Here is a 20,995-nt window from a genome sequence, read left to right as displayed (position 1 = left end):
ACACTGAAAGCGGTGCTGTCAAAAGAACCCAAACTGAATTCCAAGAATGGAATAAGCCAATTTCCAAAGTAGCTGAGAAGTACAATAACAATGGGGACACGCCAATTTACATATACATGAAACAAGTATGAGGGAGAACAAGGTACAAGAGCAAACCCCTCAGGTACTTAGACAGGTAAAATTCCTCAGTCTCACTGACAGAATACATATGATCTTGAATATAAATGTATCCATGGACTACTACTCAAAGACGAGTATTAGATTACCCAAGTAATTAGTTATCATTCCAGCACTCCTGTTTTCCCCTACATCTACATTTTTCAAAACCTGGATTGTAAACAGAGTTGATACATCCAGCACAATCCCTATGCGCATATACTTTATTTACAAAGAATGTAGGCATTCAATATTACATTCAAAAGCTACATTAAGAGGAAACTATTGCAGCCACAAAGTCAAGCACATAAAGGTTAGAAAAAGCCACAACTAAGGATGTCTATAGCGCTGATCTACTACCCCACACATATACTGTCTTCAATTACACAAACATGTATTTTTCCCCACAGCAGATACCTAATGTGCACAGAAGGTACAGCACCCATTAAACATGCAGCTACTGAGGACTGTATTTTCTTTTACATTGCTTAGTGTGTAATCCATGGATTGGTATACTGAAATGCTTGCTTGAAACACACCACTATTAATTTCTTCTTGAGTTTTATTTATTGTGCTTATTGCAGTAATATCGAAGTTCTTCACAATCATAATTAATTTTGTTAACACCACAGGATATCAGTGAATATTCTACTGATCTCCCATATGTGGGAGGGAAACCCAGAGGTAAGTGTTGATGAAGGAATTCTAGATGCCACATTTGGGAGACCATGATTTCTCAGTTGCTTATGCTGTTCTGATTGACTTTATTTGTGGATCTAAGTATTCAGCACTTTCACAAAGCTGATCCTAGTATCCAAAGTCTGGGCACTCAGAAAATGCAAAAACATGCAATTAAAGGCAATTTCTGAGCAGTTTAATTTAAATCACTAGACTAACATTTTTCTTCCAGCTATGTTCTGCTTCAATTGTCACAAATTCTTGCAATCACAAAAAAGGCATCCTACAAATTGTCCTCTCCACCATACTGCAAGTTACATTTCCAGAGCAGAACAAACACCCTGTACTTTGAAGGAGGCTGATGAAAAAGTAGTAAGTAATTAAGTAATTTAAAATGTAGTAGCTGAAAACAAATACACAACAAAGAAGACAAAATTCCAAAATTTTCCAATTTCTAAGTTTTGGTCATTTGCTGTTGCTACTCATAACAATATTTTATCTTCATACTTGCAGATAATCAAAAGCAAACTTAATCCCTTGGCATCTAAGTAACATCTGACACTGCGGAAGAGCACCTGAGGGTGAGCCCAGTTTCACCTCCCACAGAGGCTCTGAGACCCAAGCTGGCAGCTAAGTGCCAGCAGCCTCTCTGTGGCCCAGCACTTCAGATGAACGGGCTCCCACCTCAGTAAGTAATTATGTAACCAATTGGCAGAGGAATGTTTCCCTGCAGGAGAGAAAGTCTCCAAAAGGTCTGATCCCACTCCAGGCACTGGAAGTCAGCAACTACTGCAAGCAGCTGGCTTTGCCCCACATTCTCACTCCCCACTCAGCCCCCCATAGCATTCCCCCTAGACATAACACCTGTGCTTCCACTGCCTTGCTGTCCCACTTTGATTCTGTACTCCTTATTTTTCCAGGTAATTTCCAAACCACGGATTTCTCCTACTGTCATGCAGTTTCTTTGCCTGTAATTTTGAATACCACTGTAACCACTCAATTGCCTGCCTTGCCTTCAGACTAGTTTTCCATTTGAGGCTCCTTATTCGGTTTGCAAGTTTCAACACACATCCCATGCTCCCACCAGTTTCAATCTCCAATTTCCTTCATGAGGGAAGCAGCTCCTTATCTAGCACAGGTTTCTCTGCAATCACTTCCTGTTACCGTTTCTTTTTCCAGCACGTTTGCCAAGTACACTGCCTTCACACCAGATTTTTCTCCACTGGCACCTTAGTCCCCAGTCCCTTACCACTTTCAATCATCTTGTCTCCACTGCATTTGAATGGACCATTCAGGTCTTTGTGTCAGTGAGAAGAGGTATAACCAATACGAAAGAAGATCTCTATTTTAAATTGTGTGCTCAGACCAAACCGTATGTCCCATCCCACAGCAGACAGAAGGCCACAACACCAGAGGTCCTTTCTTTTGCATAATACAGGACTATGTTTCAAGTGTTTTAGCTGTGAAGCTTAAAACAAGTCTCTAAGATGCTTAACAGATTATTTTTTGAAATGGCAGTAATTTGGGACAAATTTTTGTCTACTTTCACTAGCAAAAGCCACTTCAGTCAAATGGAGTTCCTGTTCCAAGCTAGTCCTTCCAAAAACATCCTTACAGACTTGGGGAAAAACATTCCTTTTTCCTTGAAGTGCCCTACTTCCACTGAATGACTTGGCAAAAAATTTGCAAACTCCCTCAAAGAGACATTTAAGAGTCAGATGTATATTAATAAGGAAGGACAAATTCTAAGCAATAGAAATCTGATGCAAAGGTTTAGCCCACTGTAATGTTAAGATGGGTGATATGAGACCCATCTGCAATGTCAAAAAAACCCTCATTCAATGTTTTATCAGATATAAATACATCACTTAAAACAGAATCAGTACTAAAACTCGAAATTTCCTTACCCGAACTAAGCAAAGTAGCAGTTTTGTACCAGTGTCACTTGTCTGGCCAACAGATGAAACCATGTTTTTATTTTGTTTCATACATAAGACAGAAAGCAAAACAATATGCTCTTCTTACTGGAAAGCAAGGAAGAAGGCATTACAAATTAGGACATCTCATCCATTTGCCATCTTGAGTGTCTCAAATTATACTTTTAAATAAATCCTGACTTTACCAGGAAGTAAGCATAATGTCAGGACATCAGCAATTTCAGCAGTTAGGTCAACCATTCAGATGTCAAAGCAAGTAACTTTTATTGGGGGTAGGGAAAACAAAAGAATCTCTTCATTAATTCAAGACCTTCACAGTACTGTCTGGAGCGTAACAAGAAACTTGGAAGAAGCAGCTTGACTTTTCACACTAGGTTCACAAAGGGATTCTGGCACTTTTCACAGTAAGCATTTTGTGGTGGTGAAGATACCCTTTTACCTCATGATTCAAGGACAGTTACTTGGACATGGAACCCAAATATTGACACAGTCATCAGAACACAGAGTCTTCCTAAGTTGGTGTCTCTCTGTATCATATCAATCTGTTTGTGTTACATAAACATACATCTACCAGGTCAAAGATGAAAATATTCCATCTCTAAGGTCAGGGCATGAACCTGGGAAGAATTACACTCCATTACTATCTCAACCAAAGACAGATGTTAGACAAGACTCTTAACAAGTCCCTTACATCCATGCAAATGCCCCAAACTCCAGATTCTATGCACTCACAGCTCTTTTCTCCATGTGATGGATCAGTAAACTCCTGAGAAGGCTCAGCAGAGATGAGCAAATACGATGTGCCCATGAAGCTCTGGGAAAATATGGGAAGTGACTGACCACAGCTGTGGCTAGGAAAGTTGACCTTATCATATGACAAGGTGACTAGAGGGGCAGAGTACCCCTTCCACAACGAAAGGCTGAGAGAATTGGGAATGTTCAGCCCAGAGAAGATGTTGGGGTGACCTAATTGCCTCCTTTTAGTACCTGAAAGGGACTAAAAGAAAGATGTTGGAGTATTTACAAGGGCACATAGTGACAGGACAAGGGAGAAGGGCTTTAAGCTGAAAGAGGGTGGGTTTAGATTAGGTATTAGGAAGAAATTCTTGACTGTGAGGTGCTGAAGCATTGGTACGGGTTGCCCAAGGAAGTTGTGGCTGCCCCTGGATCCCTGGCAGTGTCCCAGGCCAGGCTGGACAGGGCTTTGAGCAGCCTGGTCAAGCAGAAGGTGTCCCTGCCCATGGCAAGGAGGGTGAGACTAGATGATCTTTAATGTCCCTTCCAACTCAAACCATTCTATGACAAAAGAGACTGCAAGGTGGCTTTTAAGATAAAGGTTTGTAAGTTAGGAGATTGTCTGACTCTCAGCTGAGTGAATCAATTGTATGTGTAAATGTTTGTCCACAAGAGCAGTAAGGGCCTGAATGTCTTCCCAAGGTAACTAGACCAGCGTGGGGGAGTGTATCCAGGGCTCAGCCCAACCTAGAGGATAAAAACAGAATGATTAGCCAAAAGAGTTTTGAAGAGAGCAATGGGCTTGAGTTGACTTAAACCCCCTTATGCCTTCCCAGGGACTGCCTGTTGTGATGGTGAGTATATCAATGGGACCCATAACGAGAATCACCTCTGTGTTGTGCTCCAACAGCTCTGTCTATGCTCTATTTCTAAATTGCTTGTCAAACAATTAATAGCTGTATATTTTGAACACCTAAAGAGAACATTTACACAGCTTTTTACAAAAGACTTCTTCTTCCGTCCTTGCAAAAATTTAAAACTTAAATTAAAAGGAAATCATCCCCCTCAAATTTCCCCAGTGTTGTACCAACACAACAAGACAACTGACATGATACCTAGAGGATACTTTCAAATAAAGTTCTTAGAACTCAAGGGAAATATTTATTGATCTTCTGACTGCTGTGTTTCCTTACCAGATCTAATTATTCTTTAGACAGAAACTGCCAAGAAACAGGATTTGATAGCATGGATTTTGAGCATATTATTTCATGGGTGTTACATTACAACTGTTATAGTGAACAAAATCTTTTGCCCTAATAACTGTGTCAGTGCAGTCCAATCTCCTTCTCAGCTAAAAAATCAAGAGCATTGGCATACCTAGTCTTTTTACTTCACACCTTGACAAAATGCATCAAATCACTAGTGTGCCTCTTCCAGTATCTGCTCTTCTATGTTTTACTCACAGATGCGTCAAGATGAGTAACAAGCACAGCAAGACAGTCCCCAGCTCAATACCTGCCCTATATGGAAGTATAGAGCAAGAAAGCCTTTCTGTATAATAGGAAAGGTTTTCTACAAGTTAACACAGTTAATTAATTAATTAGTGTAATTCTAGCACGGTTTCTCTGACAACATAAGCAGAATACCTTTGTTGTCAGATATTCTGCTCAAGTTGTCAGAGCACATGTAACACATTCTGCTTCAACTTGCTTAAACTTTTGACAAATAAAAAAGCATTTTATCACACTTTTAATCCTAAAATGGACTAGACCTTTAGAGAGATGGAAATCATGTAAGCTTTACCATTCAAAGAACAATCATTATAAGGACACCAGTACAGATTTTTGTGACATTGTAAATGATAATTATTTACAATATAAGGAAATAAAAAATAATTGATCGTTTCAGTAGTGGCATTCTTTTTGTTGTTGTTCTGCTCTTCGTCCCACTCTTTCCATGCAGCAAAGGGAAAGATAGAAGATAGAAAAGGAAACTGTAATTCTTAAAACTAGTATTTCACCACATTTTACATGTAAGAGTTTATAAAAATAAGAAAATAAAGGGACTTGCCCATGGACACTGGTACTCCTAAAAGACCATATCAATCTAAACACAGGTCTGCACACTGGAAGACCATCTCAATACTGGTCAAACTTCAGCAGTACCAGTCTCTCTCATATTCCCAGTCACTGAGAATCAACTGCCCATCATTCACAAATGGAGAATCACCAGACTTGAAAAAAGGTGGACAAAGCCAAAGCTACTATCATTGCTCAAAAAGCAGGTGATAGAGTACTTCTCTGATCACAAATCTGGGAAAGTAAGCACTGCCATCAGTTCCATAAGATCAAGTTTTTCACATCAATACTTGTACTATCTTCTAATCTCTCACACTCCAACACACAATTTGCCCTTCTGATTTAAGTGCTGAAGGACTGTTTGTGCAGCCATGCTGTTCCCTGACTCAGAGGACTGATGAAGTCTAAAAAAAACACCTGCCACCAAGAACAGACTGGCTTAAAACTACATCAGTATGCAGACCCGGTTCACAATACAACTGCTCAGACAAATGTGCCAGCAAAACTTGCTTAGGTGACACAGCACTGCAACAGGGATTGTTGGAAACGCAACACAGAAACCCCCAGCCAGTTAAAGACTGTCTTGTGAAATGTTAGGCTAATTTTCATTTCTTGACTAGGATGTATGGAAACACTTCTTTCATCTTGCTTTTGTCCTTTTTTACATTGTTTATTATCCAGATGGCCACTCCTGAGAATTCTTACAACAATTAAAAATCTGGCAATGCTTTCTGGCATTTTCAGATACGATGACATGCACGTATGTTCAAGATGATGTGCCCTACAAGTCTGATTTTCCTGGCTGCCTGTTCTAGAACACATGCAAATGAAAAACTTCAGACCTTAACACAGCCCTCTGAAATTAACATAATAATGTATTCCCATGCAGAAACATTTCTACCCCTCCACCTTGCCAAGGTGGCTTTGGACTGAGCCCATATCTACCACTGATGACATACTGAAGATCAAATTCATTGTTAGCCTTTGTTATTTTAGAATCAGTTTAAGATGACAATCAGTCACATAAGAATAGAAATCCTGGATAGGAAGGAAGAAAACTACAAGAACACCCAGGATGGTTACAGAGTATAAATCCCTTCTTTCTACATGCATTAAAAGAAAGTTGTCTTCGGTATCACAGTTCTGAAAAAAAAGAAACCAATTCTTCTTAAAATATGTGGCAGCTGTTGAAATGCACTGTTATTAAAATACGATAATAAAGCAAATGTTGGACAGTTTTTTATTAGAGATGCATTTGTCTTGGGTATCTAATATTGGGGTGTCACATAGTGGATCACACCCACCTCTAAATACAGCTACCATTCCAAAATCCCCTCTATATAGTCCATAGCTGCCTAGTAGTAACGCTTATGGCTTTAACATCAATCAGACTGGAAAATGATCAATTTCCACAGTGAAAGAACTTCAGAAACAGTTTCAAGTGATTCTGAGCCCAGCACTTTCCACAGCACAAAATCCACTTCATGTCTAACCACCTTCCAGTCCTTTGCACACAATGCAGTTCCTTCTCCAGCTCTCACTTGAGTCACAAACCAATTTCCCAACTCTGCAGAGGAAGCAATGGCTGCTCTGGCTGCAGTTAATAGCAGGAAACAGGCCAACTCTGCAGTGCTCAAAAAGGCACCTTGCCAAGGCCGCTTGCCTCTGTTCCATCACTCCCAAAGCCACTGCTGCACACTGCAGGAAAAACTCTTACATTAAGGTACACTGCTGGACTAACAAGTGTCAGGGGACTACTGAAACAGCCAGAAGGGAGGCGACTATGTTCCCTGCTGTGTGATAGAAGACAGTCTTTAGGTGACTTACAGATGATTCAAAAATGTTAAGAGTTTTGGTATTTTGATATGGAAACCATGCCATATATGGAAAAGACCTCCCTTACCATGAATCTAGCTCATTCAAAGTGTTTTTCTTACTATTACATGAAAACACAGGAATTTTTAATCCACCCTTACCTTTTTTCCCCAGCTTTCTATACTTTACAGAAATCTTTCAACTATGCCAATTCTTCCATGTTTATTTCCAGTGATGTCTAATCCAGTGTGAGAAAAAAAATCAAAGATCACAACTACTTATGACTATTTCAAACTAAATAAGAAATGAAGGACAGATCATATGAAACAAAATCACATCTTGCAAGATGAAAGACTTAAACAAAACATCAGCTTCTACTGCAAAATTCAGGACCACACTGGAAACCCAGATGCCTAAATCAGCACACCCATCTCTACCAAATTAAAATAATCTATCTTCTAAATACTTCCTCTGCAGAAAAAATGAAGGTAAGAGATCTGTTTCCAGATGCTGCCCATCTGACTCAAGAAAAGCCAGCTGACTGTGCACAATGTATTACTGTTTTAGAATACATGACTATTATGCCCTTTTTATTCCTCACCTAAGCTGATCACCTGGTTTCACATTCCCAAAGGAAAAGCCAAGAAAGTCTTACAAAAAGTTAATACTTTGTTTTATAATTTGGCCACTCCAGCATCTTTAACAGTTCAAAGTTCATGAAAGCAACTTTCCTTAAAACTATTTTCCTTCACAGGACAGTATTAAAAAATATGGAGATTCCAAAAATCTACAATAAAGGTATTGGTAAGTTGCTGACTCAGTGAATTCCAATTTCTGCTGTTCTGGTAGCAAAGAATTTTAATGAAGATACTATTGTATATCATTTTAATTAAGGAAGGATCCAAATTTCCCTAACATGTTCTACACCAAAGTATAGCTCTTGAACTGTGTGGCCCTACAGGTAACGTGTGCAGCCTGTGGGGAAAGGTACTCCTCAGTCCTAGACACAGGGAAGAAGAAAGAATATTCAGAATGAGGAGACAACCCATGGGTATGTTTTGTCTCTTGTCCACAAAGTGCCCCCTACAGGGTAGGATTTTCCTACCAGCTTCCTCCATTTCCACCTCATCCCACACCACACACCCTGCTCACAAGCTTTAATTTGTTTAGCTGCAAATTCCTCAAGCCTGTTACATCACTGCATTAGCAAACTTAGACATATAGTTTAAAAGCACACATTTTGACAGGACTCACTGCTAAGACTTCAGAAAAATGTCTAAAAAATGTCCTGCAGAGTTTTGTTACATTACTTGCTATGTATTTCAAATGAGAATAGGAATTGCCAAACTAGATTAGAAAACTAGACATTCCAGTTTGTAATCCTTCCAGCAGTAAATACCAGATGCCATACACAAACAAAATAATCCTAAAGCTGACACTATCAGACATCCCAACCACAAGAAAACTCCTGCTTTAAAGTATTTTTGGAGCTATAACTAAAACAACATAAATACAAGCCATTCCCTGAAAGAACAACCCCATTCTTCCTCGCCTGTGTGTACCAGCGCTAGGAACTCTGTGACCACAAAATAGGTTGGTGCAGCAATCTACTCCAACAGAAAACTTATTTATTTGGTGGAGTTAGCCTTCCACTGGGTTGGCCAACTCAACTCACACAAATGCCAGATCCTACGAAGTAGCAGATAATTTGGTAAGCCTTTTTTTTTTTTTAATTAGCTTAGGTACAACATAAAAGCAAGCCAAGAGAGACATGAAGTAAGTCCTTTACAAGACAAGCAGCAATAGCAATGCTGGAAAGGGACAAGAGGAACACGGCTGTTCCACTCAGCAGCAAATTGTACTAGACTGGTTTAGCTTGAAGAATTTAGCTCTTAAGAAACTTAGGCTACAGCTACACTGAGCCAGTTTAAATCAAAACAGCCCAGGATCAGCCTCCGCTTTTTTCCAAACATGCATTCTTGTCCATTCCTGTGCAACAATGTTCTGCATGTCTGATTCAGTAACCATCTCACCAAGTTCAGTCCACCATAGAAGCAGAAAAAACCTATTGATACACCTCTTTTTTTTTTTTTATCTCAGCTTTTGCCTTGGAAATCTACAGAGTAGTACTGCCACTGTGCAAAAGAAAAAGGAGTGCATGGCTTGGGTAAGCAGACACCTATTTAAGTAAGGCACAGTTGATTTCAAAATATAGTTAATAGTTAATTTCAAAAAATATTTGTTGAACTTATTTCCAAAACTGTTTAAGCATAGATCAGTTTAAGAATTTCCTTTTAGACTAAAAAGGAAAAACTTTAATTCTACATCTCTTAACTTGCTTTTACAATCACTTTTGGACTCATGCTGTGTTGAGGTATCTAATATGGATCTTGAGCTGCTTGCAGGTTCATCATCTGGCCAGTGATACTGGAGCTGAGTGGGATGCTTAGGATTTTGGGTCATCCTGAGTTTCAGCTGCGAAAGAAAAGGAACCAGCAGAGACTGCTGGGCCTACACTGTTGGTTTGCCTTGGGAATCCAGCCACACTTCCCATCCAGCCCTGCAGTACAGCAGAATCCTGCCCCAAGGACTGGCTGCTGCTGAATCCACTGAGTGAAACAACTCCCTCTCTTTCCCTTTGGCCATGGCAAATCTTACCATTTCTGACAGACCCGAATTTTGTACATCTCAGCATCACAAAAGCTTTACACATCTGTCTTTGGCCAGGGCATCAGTGATACTTGCATCAGTGTGCTCTACTGTCAAGGTACAAGCCATGTGGTTTGTGGAAGGGACAACTTTCACTTGTATCCTACCATTCTGCTCAATTTTCCTAAGTTTAGAAGTGTCTTTTCCACTCTATCCCTGTGAGGTAAATAATTTTAAGCTTTTTAATATCCTATGCTGAATTTTTGGTCTCTGAAGTCTCCAGCCATATTCCTGACAGTTAGTAAGTCCGCAAGAAGGATTACTGACTCTATCATCTACAGAAATACCACATTTTTGAGGTTTTAAATAGCATCCTGTAATATTCAACTTGACTGTGTAAATTTAACATTCTTCTAACAATCTACTTAAGAAATTGCCTTGGTTTTAAAGGACAAAAAAAGCTCTAATCAAAGTGTGAATACGTGAAAAAAAACCCAACTATTACTTCCTTCAATATCATGTATTACCTTCAGAGTTTAAGCCTTGAATTGCTAAGCTTTCAAGACAAATAATGATAGAAAAGGGTGCAAAAGCACATTATTATCCACTGAAGATACCCTCTCTTCATCACCTCCTCTATGTCGTAGAAAATTTTCCTCAACCTGGATCACTCACACAGCAGTAGATAACAAAAAGGGTACAGAATGCACTACCTCCTGGATTTTGTTCCAGGACACCTTTTCCTAGGCCAACTGAGGATCTTAACAAGGAAAATGAAACACAAAGCTTTTGATTGTGTCCTCCAACAGAAATCTTTATCAAAGCATGTGCAAAGCTCTAGAAAAAACAGAACTGGAAAATTAAGAGGGAAGATTTTTCATCTCTCTCCACGAGAAAGAATTGTTTGACACAAGACAATTCCCACCCCTCAGAAAAAAAATGAAACAAACTCACAATTAGATAGTCCAGACTGTTTATAACAAAATTTCTATCCACAATCTTTCAGCATTTTTATCTCACTCCTTTTCAAATGGTCAGTTATTTACAACATATTGAATGAACACTTTGTATGAGAATAATTTCCCTTTTCTTGCATTTTTTTCTAGTAATTTTCTTGATTTTTCTCATCCTTGCACTATAATTTCCTCAATATTAGTTTTCCAACTTGCACTACTTGTATCTTTTTCCTTGCAATAGACACAGTGCTAGAAGACATTAGACAGAAGAGACCAGAAAGGTCCACAATTTACACTTGCCCTATTTAATTCCCCAAAAATAGACAGAAGACAGGAAAGAAGAAATCACCAAGAAATAAAAACAGTACTGAAATGCTGAAGGACTAATTATGCATCTCAGAGACTGCAGCTACAGTCCAGGATGGCTGCGTTCCCATGACACGCTGTCCAAAGGAAAGCACGCTCAGAGCTCAGATTTTCTGACAAGAAGTCACCTTGATTTGAAGACATCCAACAGAATTTCAATCTGTGATAAAAATCATAAGACTCCTCAAATTAAAAGACAAAATAGTTAAACAGAAGTTCAGTAATACCAGAATAAAAAATACAGGGTTTACCATTCATATGTTTTATACTTGATTGATTCATGCAAAAGAGGGTATAAATTCTGACCAAAGTTCTTCCCCAGAGTCAGTTTTATGATTCCCTTCCTACGTATGATTTCCCAAAGATGAACAAGGTACACATAGCAGCCTCTTCTTCACAGCTGAAGGTACTTTTGTATTTTCTTCCCACAGAGAATTACTCTAACACAACTTTCAGAAATGTAATTCTGTCCTGGGTCTCCAGTGATACATTTTTTGGCTGATAAAAGGGAAAGAGGAATGAAAGAGTTAAAGGTAAAGAAATAACACTGCAGTCTCCCTGCTTTAGGAAATCCAAACTAAAAAATGCTGAAACAAAAATAAATTGTAAGTGTTACACAGCTTGACATTGGTGGTATTAGTATCTTCCTATCACATAAGCTTACTAGCTATGGAATCCTTTTACTTAACATTTCTAATGCAACTTAACATCTTGGTTTTCCTTTTTAATCACCACAGGGGGAAAAAAAAAGCTTATAGGAAAATAGAACAGAAATCTTACCATTTAGTTTTAAACACTGTAAATTGTAGTAACAGTTCAAATTACGTGATGCACATACTTTGTTTATCAGCACTGTTCCTTTTTGGAATTCACATAACTCCACATCTGTACAGCAGCGTGCTTTAGTTACATCACATTATAACCTCTAGTTCCATGACACTTTGTACTGTTCATTGAAAATTCCTTTTAGATTATTTCCAGTGTTTTCTATTTTGGAGCCAGAACACAAACAGAAGAAAAAAGTCCCTCTGAAACTCTTAAATGTGACCCACAACGTTCAAGGAGTGAAGCAAAAATTAAGCTCCATGATTTCTTATTCATTCAGAGGTCCTATAGTCCCTATCTTGGACTCACCAAAATGAAACAACCCTCCTCTCTTTTCTGCAGAGGGAAGGCAAAAATGGTTCTAATGCAAATGAGCAAATCGAACAATTATATTTGATTAACATAATAAATTCTTTAAAAAATGGTACGATGTACATCTACATGACTTAGACGATGAATGGTAGGTAGTCTGAAATACATGGAATTCATTATTAAATAGTACAGATGCTTCATTTTACAACCTTTTTCCAAGTACCCTTTCAGCACACTCCGAGCCTTAGCTCATTCTTACCAAGATTTCCATCCTCAATGGTCAGCACCACTTCATCCATCACCAAGGCCCGGAAATCCAGCTCCTCTTCACAGCACTTGGCCTTCAGTGCTCTCAGGATCTCCTGCTGAGGGTAATCTTCTCTGATGCGACGGTCTGTTAAGAACCACAGCCTGGGAGCAACTGAACTGCACATCTTGGACTTGTCTTGCAACCTTCAAGGTCTCCTTCCAATGGAACTGCTGGACAGTGGAGAAGATGAGACTCTGTTAGAGTACATAGGCTCTTATCTTCATGATCCCAGCTGTACTAAGTCCCACTTCCTCTGCACAAGTCAGTCCATTTCAACAGACTGCAACTTCCAACCTCCAAGAAGCAAAATAATGTCTACACACGTTCTGCAACCAAAAGTACCAACAACAGAAACAAATCCATTTACATTCCATGGAATGTTAAATGCTGGAAATTAGGTCTTGGTCCTCATCCCAAGTTTCTCCTCGAGAAGTACACAAAGATATAACTACTGGTACTGGCAGCAGCATTCTTCTTTCTTGACAGTACTAAGAAGCATGCAAAGAACAGAAAACAATCTGAATGGCCATGTCTGAAGGCCAGAATTTCAACTTCATGATTGGCATAATTCCTTCAACTGAAATAACTCCGCCCTTCTCCTAAAACACCCAGTGACAGACTTGATTTGTCTCTTTCCACCACATATGGGAGAGAGTAGAGTGTGACAAACTCTTTATGATAAAAAGCAGACCAGAAGAACAGAAATTAATTACCACAGAATCTTCCAGATAACTATTTAGGTCTGATTTGGTCTTACAAATATTTCACATCTCCTGTAAGATATACCTAGAAATATATCTAGTAGTATCCAGAACACATAATAATGGAAAAACCAATGGAACAAGGAGCACCAACAAAATGTCAGGAATACAGAACATTAACACATGTAAAATACAGCAAAATCAAGGCCAGAATTTCAGTGCTAGCCCTTTCTCGGTTCAAATAATTTTTTTTTATATCGCCTTTATTCATAAACAGCACTAATGAATTCAGGACTAAGAAGAGAAAACACGGTTCAAATTGAAAAAGTTCAGTGGGGTTACAACTAATAACAGCACGGTACTGCTCCTTTTTGCTTTGAATACAGAGGACTTGGGCTATCTTTGACTGAATACATTTTTACTGAAATATTTTAAAAGCTGTAAAACAATCACAGGTACATTAATGGACTACTCCTTTACATTCAAGAAAGACAAGCATGGTGTAAGGAGTAAGAATTCTGGAGAAAACCAGAACGGTTTTCTGTGTCACCATTAAACTTTCCTATTAAAATAAAGAGGCAGAAATCATCATTTTCACCAATATAACTGACATGAGTTCCTAGTAGAACTGAACTCTGAGATAGAAACAGGAGTTTTGCCTGGTAGTCCTAATGACTGCTGCCAGCAGGCAATGTAAATAAAAAAACCACCTTTAGTATATAATTGTTATTGCTTGATATTACAAAGAATTTTAGTTTCTGCAGCAGGTCTTGGGACAAAAGGATTGTTTAGTTACAACCATAAGAACCAGCTAGGTTTCTCTAGAATTAAAAAACATTTTTCTTTTCTACTAGTACAGCTTTTTCTTAACAAGAAGACAAAATTTTAAGTGCACATTTTTATTCCTGGTACTGAGAACCATAGTAACAACAAGCAGAGACTGTGACTTTTTCTCCATTGATTTGGTAAGTGAGGTGCAACAATAAAGCCACGGACTACAGTTCTTCATACTAATAGACTGAAAAAAAGCAGAAGCTAGGGAAAGACAATCACAGATCCAAACCAGTCCTTGACAGCAGTCAAGATGTTCAAGGTAAAGCAGGAAAAAGGGTGTTTGCTCCGTGCAGAAAAATGGGTGTGGGAGGTTATAAGGAGTATCTTTTGATCTCTCAAAGAACCTCTTTGTTCTTCAAAGCAGCTCGAAGTGAAAAGGGTAAGATGAGGCTTGGGCTGGCAATGGCTGACATCTATCAGATCCTGCCCCACTTCTGTCTCCCTCAACAATGGATTCCTGGACGCGGTAGTTTACACGGAACTTCCTGGAACAACATCCTGGGCTAGGCAGCGGGACAGGCTGCGTTTGGCAGGAATGCCCCCGCTGCACGCCCATTCCAGAGGCCGCGGGCACTGCCCCTCGAGAGGGGCCGGCGAGGCCGAGCAGCGCCACCTGCCGCCCCTCCCGGGCAGCGCCGCTCTGCCCCGGCCCCGACGGGCGCATCCCAGAGAACAGCCGGAGAACGCCGAGGGCATGGAAAAACACACCACACACACTTCCTCGGCGATAAAAAAAAAAACATAAATCAGAAACCATCACGTCTTTCCAGCCTGCTTGGAGTTTTACTTCGGCTTTTTGTGGTTTGAGGCTTTTTCCCCCTCAGTACTGGTTCGAACGCGGATATAAGAACCAAGTACTTTCTCCCCATTTTTGCTTTTTTTGCCAATCTGCTTCAATTTTCCTCAAACCTGTTCTCTACGTGACCCCACCTTCACCCCCCTAAATACGCCATCATGTCTCCCTGTCATTTCAGCACTTAATTTCTTAAAAATCAGCAAAGGGTCAAAGAAGAAAGAAAAAAAGGTATATCCTTCTCTTTCCTCCATCTTCTACTTTTGAAAGAAGTTACAACATCATCAAGAAGGGCCATCCATATATATCAATGGGCACATTAGACCAGCATGTGTACAAAAATGCCTTGGTTATGACTATTCATCTCCCTCCTAATACTGCATCTCGTTTGCTCATAATCTTAATGGTTTTATAAATCTATATCCAAAAGCTCCCATCTTACCATAAGAAAGGCAGGTAACAATCTGAAGTCTGGAAGTAAAGACTAAGAAGCTCACTTTAGAACAAGCTACAAGCCAGCAGCAGAGGCAGAAACCAGCAATCCTAACTCTTGGATCCTTTGCCTCCAACCCAATACCATACTTTTCTTCCGCCCAAAAGAATTTCTTTTCCACACTAACATTCTGCTCCCAAAACCAGAATATATTCATCAGTTCCAGCCTCACCTTATAATCTACTTTGATTGTGTAAGAAGTCTCACATAACAGAACTTGCAATTTACCCTATTAACCTAAACATCTTAAAAATCCCTCCCATATTCTCAAGAAAATGGTTTGTAGGAGGAAAGCTGGCCTGGCAGTCAGATGCACAAAAGCATTAAGCTCTGAAGTTGAATATTATTGCCAGAACTCTTCCCTGAAAACCAACTCCACCCATTTCAATCTAAAAGACACAGCCTCAGACAATGCTGGGTGTGCATAGAATACTTCCTAACCCGTGAGAGCATCTCTTGCAAAGTAACTATGGTATATATAAGGGGAAGAGCAGATGTTTAAATAACTTCAAGATGGCCACTTCAAGTGCAGTTTTCACTCAAAGTCACTACAATCAAAGTAAGTACAATCTTTCAATAACTACTTCACAGATTTATGGAATTAGACAGCAAAAACTAACCATAAACTTAACTGCATGTAACAGGCTGGGAGAGGGAAAAAGGGTGGTATCAAAGGAAAAGGTCTGTGGTAAAAATCAAACTGCGTGTCATGCCAGCCGAGCAGACACTGCCACAACTGCTTCAGGAAGACACTGCGTGGAACAGATTCCAGAGGGAATGAACTCTCACCTCAACTTTCAGCTGTGGCACCCTCGTAATTGCTTAAGCCAGGCCTTACTCCAGCAATCACACAGCAGCTTCCTTCCCTCCCCGGCACATGCAAACCTATTTCCTCCCACATTCCTTCAATTTGCAGTACACCTCTAGCAGCTGTTCTAACAAAAGCACTCACTGTGCTCCTTTTTGACTTTACATCATACATGAATATGTTTTATTGAAATAACAGGGAATTCAGCCAATCAGATCAGCTGCCTAGAGAGATCTGGAAATCTTCTCTGAAGACCACTTTTTGCCTTGAAGGAGGTGTTCTCTTCAGAGAGAAGATTAGACACCTCACTCAGCCTCCAGGAATGGGAGATTGGTCTCCATGGCTCATTTACTCATTCTCCCCATTTCAACACCCAAAAGTAGAAGAAAAATAGACTAGTTTCTTTTTCTTTTTCATCATGATGCATTTACCTTAAGATGAAACAAGAAACCCAATATCAGGATATACTAATCAATTTATGTATTTTTGATAAATGTGTAAGATAAAAGGTATCTAGTATGCAAAAAAAAAAGCCCAGTATTCTTTTTATTCAGAATGCAACTACTCAATGCTTTTGTAAACTAAAAAGTCTAGGTCGTGTCTTCCCTATAGGAATGCTGAATGGAATTCCAGATGTTTCATAGCACCAACGATCAACGTGATCTAGCTATTTCACCTGCTTGACCTGTGTTCTGATGTTGCAGCACACACCCACTGACTACAGCGGGATCTGGGAAACAAGTTAGTGGAACAGTTATTACCAGCAGCCCCTCCCAGAATCACCCCTTTTTTAGAGCTTGGCTCAGACTCTCAGTTACAGCACTGTTCAGATAACACAAACTCCACAGATTGCAGTGGTTAACAGAGATGTAAAACCTAATCTTAGTTTTAGCATATCTCTAGGCATGTTTAATCCCTACAGCTGAGATATTGACAATAAAAATCTCAGGGAAGGGAGAAGGAATGAGCAAGAGACTGACAGTCACAACTGCCACGGGAAATGGAGAACTAGGAAAAACAGTGCTCCAAGCACTTGCCTCACTATGAGTAACACCAACAACATCATTAATGCTTATCCCTTAATACTTATTTTCAGAACAGTGCTATTCAAGCTGGAAAAGGTATTTTGACTTCCTTTTCATCACTAATTAGCTAAGGCTTGAAACTGAGCAAATATTTCCAACAAACCAATCGTCTCTACCACTACAGCAGTTTCTAGAATGGCAGGAAGGCCACATTTCTAGACAGCGAAGACCTAAGAATGGTTGGCAGATGTTTGCAAGTTATATCCTTCAGGAGACACCTCAAGGCAGATCTGAATTATAAAGTCAATTTCAGATAGCAGACCAGTTACACAGCTAATGAACAGTCATCCAGCACATGACCCAGCATGTAATCCATCATACACTGCCATGGAAGTCTCTGTCTCACCTTAATGAGAAGAAAGCAGTATTTGAAACATCCCAGAAATAGGACTTTCTATGTCATAGGGAGACCAGGTCTGCACACAGCTGTTTCGAGCATAAAGCACAAGTGATTCTTTTTTCCACACAAAGATACCAGAATGATAATCATCTAAAGAAAATGTTAAGGAAATATGTATGGATGGTGAATATATCACATGGTGATAGAGAAAAGAACTGACATCTTTAGAAAAATAAATCCAAGATAAATCAACTCGTTCCTGACAATGCTGCTTCATGGTGATGCTTAAGGCCAACATCAAGAAAAATTCCTCTTTTACGTACCAGAAACTAGTTTTCCTAAGACTGTCACATAACTGTTTGAGAATCTTTGGAAAGAACACATTTTTAAAAGCTGAAGAATCTGAAAAATTAAAATTTTTATTTAAATGCATTTTATATAATATATTGAAAAGCTGCAGCGCAATCTGTCCACTGCTGCTGCATTATCATCCACCCCCTACACATGCATCTGAGAATTGAAAGTCTCTGCGGGCAGGTGAACCCCAAGCACACCTCTTTGAAAGCACATCACAGTATTCACCTCCTTTTCCCTTTGAGATTCATAGACTGCAACAGCCAAAGGATATGGGAATACATTAATTGTTCCCATTCATTCCCACCCCTGCAGATGGGCAACTACACTCCCCATGATGGCTTTCATCTCCTTGTCTCCACCTTAGCACCGAGTGATGTTCAAGATGCTAGCAGCAATCCTCCAGGCACAGCTGCCTCTGAAAGGCGGACATCCACACCCCCCATCCTTCCTTCTCTGTGTTCATGCTTGCAGGTAGAAGGCAAGATTCCTCATTCACACACCCCACTTCATCACCACCAAATAATCCATTCTCTTTCCTCCCTGCAACATGAGCCCAATACTGGTCAGCATCAGCCACCCTTCTACTTCGGTCTTGGTATTTTTTCCAACAACAGGCTCTCAGCTTTTTCACGCCCCTCCACTGTCCCTGTGTGCGCACGCACAGCCGTGTACAAATAAAACACACCATTTCCTCCCACATCGGCTGCTTTTCCACCTGTGCCAGGTTCCCCCGCAGTGTGGTACAATACCCCCTCTCCTCCCCGATCCGTGTGTACACAGCCAGTTTTCCCTCCTCCCTTCCCCCACCCCACAGTCTCTGTGCATGCCTCTCCCAGCGCATGGAGTGGGGGAAGGGAAACATGCATTGCGTGAATGAATGGGCTGAAGAGGCTTACCAGAAATTTGGTGAGGAAGGAGTGGAAGACGAAAAAGACACTAAAGATGGGTGTTTCCTTCAGCGTGCCAAGTGCTGCTTCAGTTCTGGCTCCCTTAAGGAGGTCACGTGTCTTGCTAGGTACCCCTTTTCCTGGATCCTCTACTAACCAAAAAGGGTGGCCAGGAAATCTGGATGCCTCTCTGCACTACACCCCAAAGGAGGGAAGGGTACTACTGCAGCTCCCAAAGCAAGCAAGCGATGATAATGTTCTCCTGGTCCTGTCAGGCACTGTCTAGCGAATGCCTTTGGGACCAGGGTAGGTTTCTGAGGGAGGGAAGGGGGAGTAAATGAATGTTTAAAATAATTCTCAAATTGTTCTCCCCTACGGAGCAGGGAAGGATGGGAAGGAGTAAAAAGAGTACTGGTGAACAGCTGTAGCTTTCTATGTAAAAGAAACTCAATCCTTGTGTCTCTGCTTCCTCAGAACTAAACCCCTAAATGACTGAAGTCACCAACACCTAGAGGAAAAAGAAAAAAGAAGAAACATCCCTATTAGATATAAACATACAAAGGTATGAAATAAAGATAAATTAAATCCCAAAGGAAGAAAAGGTGCTATTCAAAACAGTAAGCAAAGTCAAAAGAAAATGATGGCATGAACATAATTAGGGGAAATGTGCAACTTTAAATATTTTACACAAATACACTATCACAGAAACCAATTTTAAGGGGAAGAAACCCATAAGGCTAAGCAGTTTGTTCTTTTACTTAAGAATGTGCGTTCAGTGCATAGATAAATCCGTACCTACACGGGAACATATGAGGAAATTAAGTTTCTAAACCTAGAAAAACTATTCCTATTTATTTGTGAGTCTTTAAACCTTTAAACCTCTCCCCCAGAATAACCCTTAGGATTCAGATGAGACTGGAGAAAAGTACGTTTCAGTTCAGAAGCGCGTATTTCTATGCATTAGGAGCATGTATTCCTATGCATTAGAACCCACTCCACCACGGAAAATAAACAGCGGTTTATAAACGGCGACCAGAAAAAGAAAAAACAAAAAAACCCAAACCAAAATAACATGTCTAGAGGATGCTTGCTTAAATGATGGAATCAATCCAAGATTAACAGTGGCACACTTGGAAAACGGAGCCCCTGGTAAGATCCCAGGCAGTAAAGTCACCGATGTGCCACCAGCTCTTTTTTAAACACCGGAAAACAAAAGGGGAGAGGAAACCTAGTTGAGAAGATCTTGCTGCCAGACCCAACGCCAGCCACACACACCCCTGGCTCCATCACGTGAAGATCAGCCCCCACAGCCACCGCCGATCACCACGGACCTGTGCGGGGACGCGGCCGCCGCGCGAGCCCGCGGGGCGGCGGCCCCCTCCCCGCGCTCGCAGCGCGACCGACCTGTCCGCGGAACGCGGGTCCCGGACCGGGGCCGCGCCCCCCCCGCCCCTCCCGCCCCTCTCCCCGCGCACAACGAGCGGCCGCCGCAGCCGCTCCCCCTCCGCCACCCACCTGGGCGCCCCGGCGGGGAGGCGCGGGCAGCTCGCCCCGCTCCGCGCGCGGGGGATGCAGCACAATCACCATGGGCGCAGCGCGGCGGGGCGGGACGGCTGTGAGGGGACGGTCCCAACCACCCCCCCGCCCGCCCCCTCCCCGGGCACGGCGGACCCCACCCCCGCGGGCTCGCGCCCGCTCAGCCCGACATCTCACCCGCCCCGGGCACCGCCGAGCCTGAGGGGACCCGCGGGGCGCCCACCCCCACCCCCTCCGGCACCGGGCCTGGGAAGAGAGGGCGCGGGGCGACGAAGGCTCCGGGGAGACGCGCCCCTTCCTCCCCGCCGGCGGCGCGGTCCTAGAGGGAAGCGAGCGACGCGACG

The 20,995-nt window shown here is 41.2% G+C and overlaps 1 protein-coding gene across 12 annotated transcripts in view; it reads right to left on the bottom strand.

Moving 5' to 3' along the window:
• The window catches only part of RIMKLB (ribosomal modification protein rimK like family member B), a 51,254-nt gene extending 30,259 nt beyond the window's left edge, over positions 1 to 20,995 (bottom strand). For 7 of the 12 annotated variants that reach the window (XR_007201548.1, XR_007201546.1, XR_007201545.1 and 4 more), the window contains exons 1-3: positions 20,631 to 20,759; positions 19,125 to 19,623; positions 12,767 to 12,987 (exon numbers count right to left, since the gene is read on the bottom strand). Coding sequence is in view for 6 of the 12 variants with exons in the window: in XM_048294273.1 (XP_048150230.1) it covers positions 12,767 to 12,941 (175 nt within the window). In the remaining 6 variants the exon portion in view is untranslated. Of the gene's footprint in view, positions 1 to 12,766; positions 12,988 to 19,124; positions 19,624 to 20,630; positions 20,762 to 20,828 lie in introns of those variants that run through there. The other 5 variants (XM_048294274.1, XM_048294278.1, XM_048294276.1 and 2 more) reach the window with 5 other exon arrangements.

The sequence above is a fragment of the Corvus hawaiiensis genome, chromosome 2 (assembly GCF_020740725.1).
Source record: "Corvus hawaiiensis isolate bCorHaw1 chromosome 2, bCorHaw1.pri.cur, whole genome shotgun sequence".
NCBI classification, from domain to species: Eukaryota; Metazoa; Chordata; class Aves; order Passeriformes; family Corvidae; genus Corvus; species Corvus hawaiiensis.
Note: the sequence above shows the minus strand (reverse complement) of the source record. Positions and strands in the feature narration are given on the sequence as shown.